At 35.4% G+C, this 17,743-nt stretch overlaps 1 protein-coding gene across 1 annotated transcript; it reads left to right on the plus strand.

Annotated features, from left to right (window-relative positions):
* LOC104748757 (putative PAP-specific phosphatase, mitochondrial) lies at window positions 4,509-16,486 on the plus strand. Its single transcript, XM_010470354.2, has 9 exons — window positions 4,509-4,814; window positions 14,024-14,111; window positions 14,232-14,315; window positions 14,417-14,592; window positions 14,931-14,990; window positions 15,281-15,621; window positions 15,789-15,867; window positions 15,981-16,031; window positions 16,220-16,486. The coding sequence occupies exons 1-9, from the start codon at window positions 4,509-4,511 to the stop codon at window positions 16,451-16,453; spliced, it is 1,419 nt and encodes a 472-aa protein (XP_010468656.1). The 3' UTR covers window positions 16,454-16,486.

Raw genomic sequence — 17,743 nt, forward strand, 5'->3', positions numbered from 1 at the left:
CTTTTCTATATAAATCGACATGATGTGAGAAAAGACAAACAAAAGTTTAAATTGATGATGATATAATCAAAACCGGGGTGAGTAATCCCTTTTGATTCTTTACTTTAATGAGATAGCTCATTTTTGTGTTGTTTTTCAAGACTCGTTTTTCAAGTAAATATTTTACTATTATTTTTAACAAAAATGTTTTCTCAAATTTTGTTGCTAGCTACCTACCTCTAAAGAAACACTTTCGCACATACGTTAAAAGCAGATTGAGACAAAAGTTGTGTAGCATAGATGCATGAAATGTCACGGTAGCAATTTATATTAGAAAATTTAGTTAGAAAAAATATTAAATGGGAAGAATTGACCACATTTTAAATTGTCGATGGGATTGATATTATTTTAGTGTGATGAAAAACAAATTAAAAAATTTTAAAGTAATATTGTGAAAGTATCGGAACTTATGAAAGTGTCCAAAATAGTATGAAAGATTTTCATAAACATACTAAAATCACTTAAAGATGTTTGGTCACTTTAATATTTTACAGGAAAACTAAAATCAAGCACTAGTTTATGATCGCCAAGAAGTAAGTATATTTCAAGTTGAAATTTTCAACCATCCAACTAATCACCGAAAGTTTTCAAAAACATTATCCAAAATGTGTAGGCATTATATTATACAGAATGCAAAAGGCCCACAAAACAATTGGTATAGTTTCTCCACAACTGATCAATAGCCCATAATTCTTCTAGATCCCAAAAAAGTAATACGACTCGACTGGTGGATGTGGTAACGACTAACGAGCTTTTGGATTAACTGATTAAAAGTATCAAACACCAAATGCGGCTTATCACCTAGAAGCAATTAAGTCTCCACTCCTAAGACAATTCAGTTCATATTCGGTATTCCGAGTAAACATAATTTTTTGCATGATTTTGATGACTTTGAACTTTGTGTTTTGACTAGTGCTAGTTGGAGAAAAGGGATATAAATTTCAGATAAAAGTCATTAACAAGGCTGGTTAACAAGGTTGGTTAACAAGGTTAATTTCCTAAGTTCCTAACCCGTGAAGTAAACGGCAAACGACGACCTAAATTTGGTTTAGGATCAAAATGAAGATGAAGATGACGATTAATTAGGTCGATCTGAGAATATCTTACACCACCTAAACCTAGCGGATTCTGGTTAGTTGACTGACCATCGTAGTATGTGACTTAGAAATCAAATGGAGCTAAAATTAGACATGTTAGTTTTATGTTTAACAAAGTGAATCAAATGGTTAAGATAGGTCAAAGCGAAATGTTGTATTTGGAGTGTAAAAAAAATAATATAAAGTGTTGTTGCATCTTTTAAACTCTCTCAGGCCCAAACATCGAGACATCTCCATCGGCTACCTTTTTCGGTGCCGGTGGTGCTTCGGCCGGCGTCGGGAGATCCTTCATCCCGCTCATCTCTGTTCCAGATCTTCTTTGTTTAATTTCCTTTTCATGTATTTTCCCCATTTTTTTAAGCTTTTATCACACTTCTCAAATCCTTTTGAAAGTAAAAAATCTGGCTAATTTCCCACTCAACGGTTGGAGATGGTTTCCGGCAAGCCTCAACAACCCCTTTATGAGTCCAGACACCATGATAGCGGATTGAGAATCCATGGTTGTTTACAAGTCCCGATCTGGAGCTTCATGGCCACCTGAGATTTGTTTCATCTCGGTTTCATCGATGGCAGGAGAGATCCCTCTTGGACCATCAGATGCGCCTTGCCAGGAGGAGATGCCGACGGCGCACGGTGAGCCTTTCTTCAGGTTCATGGTCTCCTCTACTAATTGGCTCTCCGCTTCAACCACACATCACTGCCAGAGCTTGGCGGGACTGAACCTGCTTCACCTAGAGATGCACCATTCACTGAAAACCACAATGCTCTCTCCGCACACCAATTTTCCTTTGGTGGACAAACAAAAGCTTAGGTGTTTTCTTGATGGACTTGAAGCCTGAAGTTGGCCCATTAGCATTTATCAAGCTTTAACCCATTATGGAAAAAATTAGGTCCGATTTATCATCTCTTTGGTCAGTTTCTAGCTTTTATCTAGATCTAGGTCGTGATATTCTCATAGGTTGAAGACTCCTCTTGAGAAATAATCCGACTAGATTGCTATGTCTGCTCAATCATTATCTTAGATCATGGTAATGGCTCCTTATGTGGTGTTTATTCTTGCTCCCATTACCCTGAAGCCTCCCATCGGTTTAGTTCTGAATTCAAATTATCTTCTGCTTGATCCTGATGTTGGGAGACCTTTGGCTAACAATGATTCCATGCAAATCCTATCTAATGACCTTAGCCATCAATACGCTGCCAACAGTTCTAGTTATTGTGTCTCTTTCCCGACACCATCAGATCCCTACCCCCAATATTTTCAACCAAACCTGAAGTTCATGTCTGCTCATGTATTACCCCTAAGACAAACAAGTCATCTACGTACACTGCAACTACAAGCAGATTACCTCTTACTTCCTTGCGATAGACTGATGGTTCTTTTGAACACTTCTTGAACTGAAACTCAATAAGAATCTGATTTAACTTGTTGTTCCATGCTCTCAGAGCTTGTTTTAATCCATATAGTGTTTTGTTAAATTTGTAAGCCTTGTCTTTGCTCTCCTTTATCTCAAAACCTTCACGCTGTGTGACATAAACATTTTCTTTTAACTCGCCATGTAGAAACGCTGTTTTAACATCAAGATGATGTATCTTCCAACCGTTAGACGCTGCAAGATTAAGCAACAGCCGTATAATCTCTATTCTGGCCATTGGAGCAAAGACTTCCTCAAAGTTAACTCCATACTACTGCACATATCTTTCACCAACCGAGCCTTGTATTTGTTGATACTCCCATCCGAGTTAGCTTGAGCTTAAATATCCACTTTAAACCTGTTGGTTTAACTCCAGTTGGCAAGTCCACAAGGTTCCACACTTGATTTTTCTTGATCAAATGAAGTTCATCTTCACACGCACATATCCATTCTTTTACCTCTTTCGCTTCATAGTAGTTTCTCGGTTCATTGTTTAAGCACATAAGTAAAATCTCCCCTTCTTGTTTAGCTAGTAAAGCATAATCTTGGAGATATTTAGGCTTTACACTCTTGCCTTGTTTTCGTCGTAGAACATGTTAATTTTGAACATGTACTTATTCATCCTCTTTGTAATCCTGTGAAGTTTATGAGCTATTGTCAATGTTTTCTTCATTGTTTAGATGATCTTGATCCGCATTAGTACCATGGTCTAAAACAACTGGTTGATCTCGAACATGCTCTTCATCATTCTCCTCTTAGATGCCACAATTTCCAAACTCACCAAACATAACACTGAAGCTTCCACTCTGTTCTGGCTCTTGGTTGTTAGCACACCAATTCCAACCCTCTGTCTCGTCTAACACAACATCCATGCTTACTAGTATTTTCAGAGTTTGTGATTCAAGTAGTCTATAAGACTTAGAACTAGGCTCTGTTCCGAGATGAACAGTGGTTCGTGACCAATCATCTAGTTTTCTAAGATGAAGCTTGTGCACTTTAGCATAGCCCATGCAACCGAACACTCGAAGATGATCAATATTTGGTCTCCGTAATGCTTCATATGGAGTTTTATTCTCAAGAGAACTTGTTGCTATTATGTTCAAGAGATAAGTCGAATGTCTGATGGCTTCTCCCCAAAGGTAGTTTGGAACCCGCATGTGCTTCATGATGTTTCTTGTCATTTCCAAAAGCGTCTTGTTTCGTTTTTCAACCACACCATTCTGTTGCTGAGTGTATGGAGCTGTAAGGTGTTTCTTAATGCCTTATTTTTCACAAAACAAGTTGAATTCCTAAGATACAACTCTCCTCCTCTACCTGTTCTGAAAGTTTGCATAGTAGCTCCTGCCTCTTGTTCCACATGTTGCCTGAATGTTTTAAACTTCTCAAAGGCTTCACTTTTTTCTTTGAGTAAGATTGTCCACATATTACGCGAATGACCATCTATGAGAACAAAGGCATACTTGTTACCTGCAACAGTGTTTGGCGAGATAAGTCCACAAAGATGATCGTTGATGAGTTCTAAAACCTTGGCTGCTCTGTATGAAGTGGATTTGGGGAATACCTTTCGTGTTTGCTTTCCAAGTAAGCATGATGAGCAAACTTCTGAATCAATAATGAACCGTGGTAGTCCTTGAGAAACAGTTGACGAGGACGAGGATGAGGAAGATGTTTTTCTTACCGAGGAGGAGGTCATGGAAGATCTAATGGAGGAAGAGACACATCAAACGTAATGTGTTTTCGCTGTGACAAGATTGGACATTACGCCTCCAGTTGTCTTGATCGCCTGCTAAAACTGCAGTAAATTCAAGAACCAGACATTAACAATGACACAAAGGATGCATATGCTCTTATGATACACAAGGTTATCTACTTGAATGAAAAACATTGCACACCAAGTCAATTTGAACCAAACACAAGTGCAGAGAATGTTTGGTACCTTGACAATGGTGCTAGTAATCACATGACCGGTGATCAAAGATATTTTGATCAGATTGATGATTCCATCACAGGAAAGTTAATATTTGGTGACGATTCCCGTATTGATATCAAAGGAAAAGGACCAATCTCCTTTATAGATATCAATTGGGAACCAAGAAAGATGATGAATGTCTACTTTATTCCGGACCTCAAGAATAAGATCATTAGCCTCGGACAAGTTACGGAGGCAGGATGTGACATCAGAATGCGAGGAGAACACCTAACTATGCATCATCACAATGGGAAGCTACTTGTCAAGGCAGAAAGGTCCAACAACAGGATGTATAAGGTAATCATGGGAGTTAAAAACACTACATGTTTATTTTCTAAGACCATAAGTGAATCAAGTAGGTGGCATGCAAGGTTGGGGCACATAAACCTTGAAACTCTGAAATCAATGGTGCAGAAAGATCTTGCTCTAATACCAAATATAGAATTCAAAGATCGAACCTAAAGTAAACTTCAAAGATTAAAGAACACAAAAATTAAAAGAATCACTCTCTTTTATTAATCTTTAGGAAACTCTCTCAAAACCTAAATAATATTTTCTTGTTCTCTAAAACTTGATAAGTTATGCAACATGCTTGCATCTTCTTATATAGAAAAACCCATAAACCAAATTCTATTCCTATTAGACTTTGTATATCTAGATAACTCCTAAATATAACTTATTCTTATCCTAATCCTTTTAGAAACCACAACTTGGTAGGATTAGGATTACTTATAACTCAAGCTCTCTTCAAGCTTAAATCAACAACCTTTACAAACATGTTGATGCTCGCTAGAAATATTTATGAGACACCTTCTTGCATTATGCCTCCTCTTCTGTCACATGTAGTTGCTAGCAGTACCTTGCCATGTGTCCTATCATGCAACTTCACAACCACCTCTTGCGGCCCTAAAGACTCAAGCGGCTCCCTGGCAGCCTTGAGAGCCAACTCTTCTTCGTATCTTACAAGAGTTAACGTGGCTTTGACTTGGCCATCACGCTCCGATCCCCCGATCCCCTCACTCCTCTTGTCCTTCTGAGTTCTGACCTTGGTATTCTCTTTTGGTTGATTTCGTCATTATACTAAATTAGTTATGTAATCCTTTTCTTGTAATAAGAAAAAAACCTTAATTGACAACTCATGTTTGGATCTACAAACAAGGACTAATGACTTACTGTTTCTCTTGAAGTTATTTCAAACGATAACTCAACAAGTTTTGTATGAATAAAGGATTGAAAGAACTGTATAAATAAACTTTTGAAATATATATATATATATATATATATATATATATATGTAACATAAACCAAATCCTACACGTACCATAATGAGAAAAATAACAAATGAAAAGAGAAAATAACATACTTCGTAAACTATTTCAACCCAAAATCACATTGTAGATATCAAATCATTAGTACCATATATATTATATATATACTAGATAAAGACCCGTTCGATGTACGGGTTTAAAATTTTGTAAATAAAATTAAATTTAACAAAATATATTAAAATTTGTTGTATGTTATAAATAATTTTTTTTTTGCTATAATACACTGATTTATATCTATTTACAAATTTTTTATGTATGTTATCATTAAAAATGTATTTTTTACACCTAAATATATTTTATGTTACAAATAGTTACCACCACCTAAAAAATGTCTATATGAACACATTAAGCCAACTATTATATGTCTCTTTACTTTCACTTTTGCATTTGCACAGTTTTTCTAATTACAAAAATTATTGGCTCAAAAAATATTTCAAATAAAAAATATATTACATAGTATACTAATCAAGTATTGTTAAAAAAGTATACTAATCAATGATGTATTATCACAATAGTGTATTACCAACTATGGAGAGAACTTCGACTCCGCCTTCCTCCCTCTTCTCTCCTTTATGGAGAGAATCTTGTGTCCAACCTCATCTACCATGGAGAAAACCTTGGCTCCGCCTTCCTCCCTTGGAGAGATAACCATGCGTCCAACCTTCTCTACATTCTTTCCTTGGGAAGATAACCTTGCGACCAACCTCCTCCACTATAGAGAGAACCTCGGCTCTGCACTCCTCCTATGTGGAGAGAACATGTTCACATTTTTTAGCTATTTCAAATTGGTTTGCTTCGACAACTAAAGAAACTAAAGACCATTTTCTAACGTCACAAAATCTTTTGATAAAAACTAATGTTAAATTTACTAATGTATTCGTGGAAGCTTCTTTGACATACCATGATGTAGCCTCTGTCTTTGTAACGCCATGACATCCACCTTCCTTAGTGGGCCCACGTCCACTCCCGACCCGTGGGCTCATATATCCGACGGCCGGTTTGTTACATCTGGCAGGCTTTAAATACTTTACGGACCCTACAAATCACCACATGATATTTCTCTGTGTTTTGTTCTCACTCGTGCAGTTTCTACAATCACTTCCCAGAAGCTCACCCATCCTAAAACTATTCCAACTCAAGCACGCTTAACTCTGTAGTTCTCTCAGGACCCTTGACCAAAAAGATAAGTACACTTTGGTGACATAGATGGCAAAATATATTTTTTTAAACCTTTCTACAAACCAGGGTGTCACAGTCTCCAAGCTCCTATGGATCTTTCAACAATGATTTATGTATTTCCAATCTATCTATCTATCTATTTTTGTTGTAAACTTGTATTTATTAGCCTATTTTATCCAATCATTAGGTTGATGAGCTTCTACTCGTTATCTCCTTTTAGGATTTGAATGAATGTTAATAATTATGTTTGCACAAAAAATAAAGTTTCAATGACCAACCAATCAAGGTTGAGAAATTAGAAAAAATTGATTTGACATAATTAAAGAAATAATAGAAAATTATAAGCACGGTAATATATAAATCCCAAGTAATTCAGAGATGAAAATATAAATTAAATAAAAGAATAAAAAATACTATAATAAATTTTAAAATAAAGTATTAGAAAAAAAGACGCATATATTAATATTTTTTTTAGGTCAATATATTAATCTTATCTATTTCGAACTGAAAAAGGAAAAAGTAGAAGAAAATTTTGGTATAAAAAAAGGAAAATTTTAGTTTTCCATTAAAATTTTTTTATAAATAGAACAAAGTTGAAAGCAGTGTTTTTGAAAAATTATTTTGTTAGATGAAAAATATGAGACAATCTATGTTTATATAGAAGTGAGCATTTACAAAATTTAGAATAAATAGTTAACTGTATATTTTCTGTAATCTTTTTTCTATTGTTTTGTAAAATTAATAATTTAAAATTAAAAATAAGTAAATAATGTTATAATTTCGAAATTTATGAAATATTTTTATATAGAATCTTTTTATAATTATTTGTTTTAAAAAAAAATTTAAAATTTTGTATTTTTTTGATAATTATCTTTTTACATTATTAATATTGTTTAAAACAAAATATTTTGTTTTCTTTTGATATTTGAAATCTCTCATATTATATTAATTTGTACACATGTCAAAATCTTGTTAATGACTAACTTTCAAAACCTAACTTTATATAATAAGATATAATCATATTGAAACAGAATCGTATTTGTTTTTTCTTATAATTTGATTTTATTTTTCCTATAAAGCGAAAGTTTAAACCCCGGAAAAGGATTGGAGGTGAAAAGGCATGTCGACCTTCACGTGGCCATATACCTAACAGGCTGCATTAGGTTTAGTGTCTGGTCTTTTGGAATGATCTTTTACGTCCCCATGTATAGTACTTTGATTTCCCTGAACATTACGTGAGCGTGCACGCACACTCGCGTACTCAAAGTCATATATGTACACAAATGATAGATATCTATTTTTAAGTATATATACTCACACTGATCACACACACAATAATACAGATATTGTGAAGTTGGTCAATTTGTACCATTCAATCATCGGACAATAATATTATGGGAAAACTAACAGTTTCGGGATTGAAAAATAACCTTGGAATTGTCTAGTGGCCAGGCCTTCAACGTTTCATTGGCTTATAACTTATATTCTATGGACAAATTAATCAAGATCAAGTATTTAAAATATACACTGAACTGGGGTAATTCTTATAACCAGAAGCTTTACAACTGATCATGATTAATTTGATTATATATATATCAGTAGATCTTGAGAGTGCTTTATATAAAGGTGACACAATCAAAGTCTAGTTTTGAAACAGAGGTTTTCAAAGCTAATGGTGTGGATTAGGCCTGGGCACTAATACCCGTTACCCATACTCGACCCGTTACTCAGCTCGTACCCGTCCCAAAAAAAAGGGTACCCGCAGCTTTAGGGTCGAGTAAAGGGTATTATATTTATATTACCCGTGAGTAAGGGACGAGTATAGGGTATTAGTTTAGTTTTCAATACCCGTCCCGTTACTCGGCCCTTTACCCGTTTTGCTACCCGACCCGTAAATACCCGTTAATATTTTGTATTATTATTATTATTATTTATTATTAATTTATAGAGTTAGAGTTAAAACCTAAGTTCAACTTAGCCTAACTGAATTAATATATTATTTTTATTTTCAAAATTCGTAATTTTATAATTTTGGAACTATATATTGCATAAATTTATGAATTTTTCATTTTTTGGATTTCAAAAGATAAAATTATTATTGCGATTATAACATTTTTTTATCGGGTACTCGTTTTCCGGGTAATAATAAAGGGTCGGGACGAGTAAAGGGTCAACTATTTTTTACCGGGTACCCGTTTCCCGGGTACCCGTTATTTAAGGGTCGAGTATGAGTAAATTTTTTCTGTTACCCGTTAGGGTCGGGACGAGTAAAGGGTCGGAGAAAATTCAAGGGTACCCGTCCTGTAGCCAGTACTAGTGTGGATAGACTAAGCCCAACAATGTTCAAACGGAAAATCCCACCAAGCTGCACAACTTAGCAAAGAAGTTCCCGCTATTCAACCAAAATAGACATAAAATAATTAAGAAGACGTTAGACCATCTCCACTCCAGAAACTCTATTAAGTTGTTCAGAAATAAACCAATCATATAATTAATACTAAACTAATCAAAGCTACCCACTTGGAACTTTAAACAAAATTATCCTTCCACTAGAGAACTCCAAAGAAGTTACTCAATCACTAGAGAACCCCACACAATCGCAGCAAAACGCCGTTCTAGAGATATCCGTGTCTGTTATCATCAGCAAACCCAATTCTCTGGTTTTGATCGGAGATTACAAGAACCTCAATTCTCTGGTTTTGATCGGAGATCGGAGATGATGATGAAACTAGAATTTTCATTGATGATGTTTTACAGCGATTGATTCGCCTTTTCGATTGAGAGAGAAAAGAGAGAGAAAAGAGAGAATCGGGGAAGAAAGAAAGAAAAAATGTGATTTTTTTTTCCTTTTATATTTATGTATCTACGTATCATAAAACGCCACGTAGCGTTGCTACTTGATACTAGGTTTTTTGTGTGTCTATCCTAGCAGGTTCAATTAACCTTATGTAGTTATAGTACTTAAGGTGTCAATCCAATTGGGAACCTTTACTATCACTCAAGATGCAATCAAGAAGTCACAAGTTAAGCCAATTCAAAAAGAGTGTTTTTCTAACAATCCTAGAATGGTCAAAATACAAAACGGAAACGAGTCACAGAATCATAAACAAAAATGTATGACAAGTACCGAACAAGAATAAGTGAAACCGAAAATGATTCTAAGCATGAACAAATGAAACAGTTCCAAGAATGTAATAAAAATTAGAAAGAAAGAAGTCCTAAGGATGGGGTAATTGATGTCGGTGGAGTATCATACTCTACAGAGTGTTTAACATACCACAAGCAAACTATCCCTAAACAATGAACATCACAACTTAGCTAATCCAATCTCTTGGCAAAAGCTACTCAGACTCAACCACTTCCATACCTAGCTCTCGCTAGAGAAACGTGGTCGAGCAGGCATGACAAACAAGTTCATTCACGTCAACAAAAATCCTAGACAACTAATCTCTTAGGCTAGGAACGTATGTCTCTGGCACTAGTTGGTCAGACATTTCATCGAACACCTTTTGGGTGTGGAAATGTCTCGAACCTAGTTCCAATTGATCAGAGAGAAACTAATAATTCTTACTCTAGTCCAGAAGGGAATCATACAAATCAACGCTTAAACACCCTACATCCTAAGATCCTCCACCTAATCTATCCCATCCTCAAGAACTACCACACTACTCGGATCCGAAAATCATAGTCAAGGATGCAAACCCATAAAACATTGAAAGAAGCATTCTTAGATAGATTAAAATGTGAAGAACAACTTTGTCGAAGAAATCGAATCAAAATACTGAATAAATTCAAAGATATCGGGATACAAAGTGTGAGAGCGTTTTTAGTGGCTAGGTAAACCTTACAAANTAAGGACTCTAGACATCTTAAACATTTTACCTTCTTTTCTTTGTCTAATCTTTTCATTTTATACCCAGAACCAGTAACTCATTATTTTGCTCAACCCANTAAAAACTAAGATGATGTCCGCCAAGACTTAACAAAACGTATTTATAGTGAAAACATGTAAATCCCTAAAACTTAAAACGACAAGATANCTTTACTAGACTTGTAAACTTTGAAAACACATCCCCCTCCTTAAGACTTTCTACCCTTTACTTTTCTGTACAGATCCATACCCAATACCCCAAATCGAGTTTTCACCTAGTCCTACTAGTCCGGATAATGCGAACTAGAAATACATNGGGTCGAGTCGACGGGCAGCAGCTCGAGCTGGAGGGTCGAGTCGACGGGTGGCANGAACCTAACACTTTCTAACAAGCTCAACTCGGAAAAGGCCTGACACTCAAGAATACAATTGGCTTGAAAGAATGATTGGATAAGGGTGCGGAGAACTGTTCTAGAGATGGGAATCAACTACTGACAAGGGTGGTAAAAATGCNATTGGCTTGAAATAAACGGCATTGGAAAGATGACTCAATTCTCTACAACTTCTATGAAGACGTCGAAAGCTAAATCCCACTCAGGGGGAAGGAATCGAACGAGGTGTCTCGAGTGGAGTGACTCGAACGACTAGAGTGGTGCGACTCGAACGACGTCTTGGAGGATGGCTCGAACGAAGACTCAAACGGTGATGTTGAGCAATGTGTTTCCGACGTCTCCTAAATACCTGAAATACTCCTAAATGCACAATGTATTCAAGGATGATGCAAGAACTACCTAGACATGCAAAGTGTATGGAAAAGACTAGAAGATGTTGGAAAACAATCAGTTATCCGAGCTAAATGCATGATAAATATATGCTAAAGAGAGACAAAATATAGACATATCAACTCCCCCAAACTTATTCTTTGCTTGCCCTCAAGCAAACAATCAAGAACAACGTATGGAGAAGAGGTTTGAAAATGGGGTCTCAGAACCTAAAACATGCTAAATAAAATAGTTAGAATCAAGGTCCTTGTTTTTAGTTCTATGATGCATGGTGAAGGAACTCTATATTTTTTCTACACATGCAATCCTATCAATCATTCCCTTTAACATTCATTAACAGAGAACCGTGAATCGAGCTAAGCAATGTCGTTGAACTCATTTGGCTAGGGTAAAAGGTTAAAGACTTAGATGGTCTCCTTTTCAAGTGGTTTCATCAATTCAGNTTTTGTGGAAATTTTCAAAAAAATTTCAAATTTTTATGGTTTTTCTATGTTTTTGTGGAAATTTTTTCAATCCTAATAAGCAAGTGCAAACTAATATGCAAGGCGACTCGAGCTGGATATATACGCTTCCACTAAAACGATGATAACTTNAGGCTAAAGGTTGAAACCAACTGATACATACAAGAGCAGCGCCCTGTCTGCCCAAAGAATATTCCAAACCGAAGTTGGTCCTATCTCTACCCTTCATCCNTGAACCACACCTCTGATTGGCTTGAAATAAACGGCGTTGGAAAGATGACTCAAGTTTCTACAACTTTTATGAAGACGTCGAAAGCTAAATCCCACTCGGGTGGAACGACTCGAACGAGGTGTCTCGAGTGGAGTGACTCGAACGACTAGAGTGGTGCGACTCGAACGACGTCTTGGAGGATGGCTCGGACAACGAATCGAATGGTGATGTTGAGCGATGTGTTCCCAACGTCTCCTAGATACCTGAAATACTCCAAAATGCACAATGTATGCAAGGATGATGCAATAACTACCTAGACATGCAAAGTGTATGGAAAAGACTAGAAGATGTTGGAAAACAATCAGTTATCCTAGCTAAATGCATGATAAATATATGCTAAAGGGAAAAAAATATAGACATATCACTACTGCATTGCTTAAATTCCTTCCCATAGAATCAATACTCTTTGTAACGGACCGAAAAATAGGTTTTTAATTAGTTATAAGAGAAATTGTGAGAGCAATCCCCAATGGAAATGCTCTTACTATATAATTATTGTTCCCTTTACAATGCAAAAGTGATAGCCATTGGTTTAAACCAATTTTAGACACGATAAATCCCCATGGAGAAAACTCCAAGTTCGAGTTAAAACACATAATATTAGTGTACTAGGATTTACCCCGTAGTATACCACGGGTTAATTTTTTTAAAAACTTTTTATATAAAATTTAGATAATTTTGTATTATTAGGTAGTTCTAGTTTACCCACGGGTTAACTTTTTTTTTTAAGACACTTACTCTCATGTCTTCAATATCAAGCAATCTCTATATTAGTAAAAGAGAAGTACAAAATATTTTCTGGGTCGGGTCAATAAAAAAAATTACCCGAAATTGATTTCATCGGATTTGGGTTGTTAACATCCGAAATCTACAAATGGATACTTCTCATATCGTTCCATAATCGTTCCATAAATCTTATAAAAAAACAAAGAGGGTCGGATGTATAATTACAGTTCCTATAATTTAGGAAACAATCAAAATTAATCCTCTATATATTAATAGAGAAGCATTTTGTTGAAAATGCTAATGTGTCGTCACCAGAACGATTTGGAGATTTAATTGCAATTAAGCATCTCAAGATAAACATATTTACAAAAATGTCTTTTGATTTAGGGAAATTACCTAGAATATTACATAAAAGTAGGTTTATTACTAGACTAACATGTTGAGATTTCTGTTTTACTAGAATAACACATAAAAGTTTGCAAATTACTTCTATATCTGAATTGTGTGTTTTATTACGATTTATGTCATTTATAATTAAATTTGTTCTGAAAAAAAAACTTGAGATCTTATGCTCTTGCTCTTGTTTCCCTGTTTTTGTTTCTTTTTGAATCGATGTTTGTTTGATTTTTTGTCAAATCCTCCTTTACTCTGATAAATTCCCGGATGCAAGAAAAGAAGCTTCACTTCTCCACCAAATAAAGTTACAATTTTTTTTCTTTTAGGGTTTCCTCTCTCTCTTTTCTTTGGGAGATGTCAATCAGAGGAGAGATTTCAACCTTAAAGGTTTCAATTTTTTTTTTTCAGTCTTTCACTTTCTTCGCCGACGTTTCTCTTTTGACCGGAGGAGTGTGACTATATCTTCTCTTCTGTTCTGTTCTTGATTTACAGGTTTTTACCTTCTTTCTTTCTTGTGCACACTTTTCGTTTCTATCTCAGTTCGTAACAGTTCAAGATTTATCGATTAAGATTTCTGAAAGTATTGGTTTTTAAAATAGTGATTTAGACAAAGTTTGAATCTTTGTTATGATTACGTATTGGGTTTGATCAGTCTTTGTTTCGTTTGATGAATTAAAACCCTTAATTGCAATTTTCACAGGAAGCAAAAAGCTAAAAAATATGGACTTTGATGATGAACCCAAGCCAAAGGAGGTTGCTAAAACCCGTAGATTCGCACCTGGCCGTGCTGGGAAGACTAAACCGAAACCTAAACCGGAACCCCCTGCAGCTAAACCGGAGCAGCCGGCATCGTCACAAACTGAGTCTGTGAGCAAGAATGAGCAGCCGACGTCGTCAAACCGTCTATTGATGCTAATAACCTCGTAAGCTCTGTGGTAAGTGAAGTCAAATCAAAAACAAGCATTGGAGACAGTGATTTGTCTGATGCTGATGTACTAGAAGCAATTGACAGAGGTGGCAAAGATGCCTATGCGTTTTGCAACAAACCAGCTACTTATTGGGTATGTTATACGTAGCATAGTTTGAAGGTTTCTCTAAGTTTCGTATGTTGTGGTCTTACATAATATCTTCAAAAGATAAGACCATATCATCTTCCGCCATTAGCTTTTTTTGTCAAAGGTAATCTCAGTAGATTAGATATTTACCATCCACAGTTGATTGTCATTTTGAAGTTTGTAAATCTTGGAATGTTAGACTTGAACTAAGAAATGTGTAATACTCGATTTATGTGTCTTTGCGAAGTCGAAGAATGGAAAATGATGCACATATATCTTTTGTGCCTAGATGATACGATAATTTTCCATACTGTCTGCAACTCACTTCCATTGATTTTCTGCAGGCTTTGGATCCAATTGATGGCACAAGGGGGTTTCTTAAAGGAGATGAAGCTTTATATGTGGTATCTCTCATATGACATACCTCTGTGCTTTTCATTTCCTTTCAGAGTCTTAAAAAAGTTCCGTGTGAGAGTTACAAAAACCATCTTTTGGGATTGATAATTTGATATATCCTCAAAAAACTTTCTTGCTTAGCTTTACTTACTTTCTTTTTGCAAAAGCACGGCTGAGCAATGAACAAGATATATATTTCTCTTATGCATATATATGAGTTGGATATGAGGTTTCATGTTGTTTTGTTCTGTTTCTGATATCTCTTCGTCGTCATAAATTTCATATGCATAAATCTCAGGTAGGATTGGCCCTTGTTGTAGATAATGAAATTGTGCTAGGAGTTATGGGATGTCCAAACTGGCCAGGAGATTTATCAGATCAATCCACCGGAACTCTAATGATCTCGCATATTGGCTGTGGAACGTGGACCAAGGGGTTACAAAATATCTCTGGCAAAGTAAGCGGTGATTGGACAAGGTGTTTTGTTGATTCCTGTGATTTAGTGAACAAAGCAAGGTATTGTATACAAGAAAGCCAAACCTGGGAATCACTTCCTCTCTCTGGTTTCTTCGCTGCAAATATAGCTTCAGATGACTTACAGCATGAAGATATCATTCTGGTGCCCACATGTTGTGGAAGGTATCTACTAATTTTCTATCTACTAAAACACACATTAAAGTTCTTCATACAAAAAAAAATAGTAATGAACAATTTTACCTCTTTAGAGCTGAAACTATCTACGAGTTGCTTGTATGCAAATTTTTAACATTTCCCACTCAGTTAACTTTCCCTATTTGTGTGTACAGTTTGTGCAAGTATATGGTGGTAGCTTCAGGCAGAGCATCGGTTTTCCTTCTCCGAACCAAAACTCAGCGAACAATAAAGGTACTCAGATTGTTTGATCCGGATCTACGCACAGCAAAATCTCTTTCTTATGTTGTTGTATCGAGTATTATTTATCTCTCTTTCTCTTAAGAGATTGTCTTGAAAACATGTAGTCTTGGGATCATGCTGTTGGGATGATATGTGTTCATGAAGCCGGAGGAAAGGTTGGTGAAATCTTTATACACTGTGTCTCGAAGCCATTCTTGTTACCATATCATTTCATCAATAAAGAGTTCTTAAAAATCGGCAAATAACAAGATAGAGCTTGCCTAGGAATCTAACAAAGCCCTAAGTCTAATGATCATGATCTCTTTTTAAAGTTTATTGAGAGAACGAGTCTCTATCTTCTCAGGTAACAGATTGGGAAGGAGATGAAATCAATTTGGAGGAAGATCAATCTGAAAGAAGGATCATTTTCCCCGCGGGTGGTGTTCTAGTTAGCAACGGACGTTTACATAATCAGCTTCTTGAGATGACATCTTCTGCTTCACCAGCTTTGATTCATATAATTCATAATCAGATTCTTGAGATGATCTCCATTCTTGTTCTACTTTGGAGTATGTTTGTTTATATATTGTATTATTGAAAGTACTGTATATCTAGTTGGTTTTCGTTTATCCAAAAGATTGGTCTTCATTTAGAAACGCCTCTTCTCTAATCTCTCTTTCTCTCCCAATAGCACTGAAAAATCAAAATCAGCACGGTCTTGTCCGATTAGAATATAGTTGAATGATTCTTGTTGTGTTCTCATATTGACATATAGAATCTACTATAACCCTTGTATAGTTTAGGAGGAAAAGAAAAAGAAAAAAACAAAATTTCACAATTCAGATCTTCAACTTTTTTAGTAATATCTCGACGAAGAAATATGTCATTATAGCATCACCTCTATAATGGAACGTAACGAACGAACATCCAAGAATAGAAACCACTACTTTTTAAATAATTCAAATGTATATTATAATAGATACTAACTAAATACTTTTACTAATTAATAATATTAACTATAACGTGGATGTAATTTTGTATGGTTATTGTTCATTACCTCTCGAAAATATGATAAATAAACAATTACGAATTACATAGGTTGTTCTAGTAACATCTCTTACTTTTTCTAGTAACATCTCTTACTTGTTCCATTTCCGGTGAACAACAACGACAATATTAGCTAGGGTTATAGAAGAAGATATGTTGAAGATGACTACAAAATTACAATAATATTGTTCATTAAAACGGATTTATGGACCTACACTAAGCAAAAGAACGTTATGTACGTACTCTAATCTCAAGAACATTATGTACGTATGCGTTCATATGTACGTACACGTTTATATGTACGTACACGTTCGATTTTAGGTTTAATGAACCCGAAATTACCAGAATATCCTCGTCTTCTACCTCTAACATACGACTGAAAACCCTAATTTTCCCTGCCTCACTTTATTTTTTCACGACTTATGTCTATTTTTTTGGTTTCACTTGTGGGTTTTTTACTCAACTATTATAGATTTTCATCTCAACATCTGATTTCTAAATTAAAAACCTATAAAAAGTGAGTTATATAGATTTTCGAACAGATATCTAGCTCTTCCATGGATGAACCCAGAGGAAAGATTAACGAAACAGAGTAGGAAAAAGACGTTTGCTCCGGCCGACAAACAGAATACGATTGATGAATCTGCTACAAACGTTATTACATGAACACCATAGATCGGAAGAACAGCAAACGTGTTTAGATCTACCTCCAATAAGTCTATCGCAACGCTAGACTGTCTTTGACAGCTCAAACAAATTCGTGTTATTCTGGTAAGACTTTACAGCTGTCAAAAATGCTTACTAAATCTACCACGGACAAGAAACCTACCATCACACTCCG

This window comes from Camelina sativa, chromosome 15, assembly GCF_000633955.1.
Source record: "Camelina sativa cultivar DH55 chromosome 15, Cs, whole genome shotgun sequence".
In the NCBI taxonomy this organism is placed as follows: domain Eukaryota; kingdom Viridiplantae; phylum Streptophyta; class Magnoliopsida; order Brassicales; family Brassicaceae; genus Camelina; species Camelina sativa.

What these genes read in the sequence shown, in the direction of transcription:
- LOC104748757 (XM_010470354.2), top strand. Translation starts at nt 4,509, where the DNA reads ATGACCGGTGATCAAAGATATTTTGATCAGATTGATGATTCCATCACA. An exon ending in ATCGATTAAGATTTCTGAAA is followed by an intron (nt 14,112 to 14,231) that starts GTATTGGTTTTT and finishes CAATTTTCACAG; the next exon opens with GAAGCAAAAAGCTAAAAAAT. An exon ending in TTCATGAAGCCGGAGGAAAG is followed by an intron (nt 16,032 to 16,219) that starts GTTGGTGAAATC and finishes CTATCTTCTCAG; the next exon opens with GTAACAGATTGGGAAGGAGA.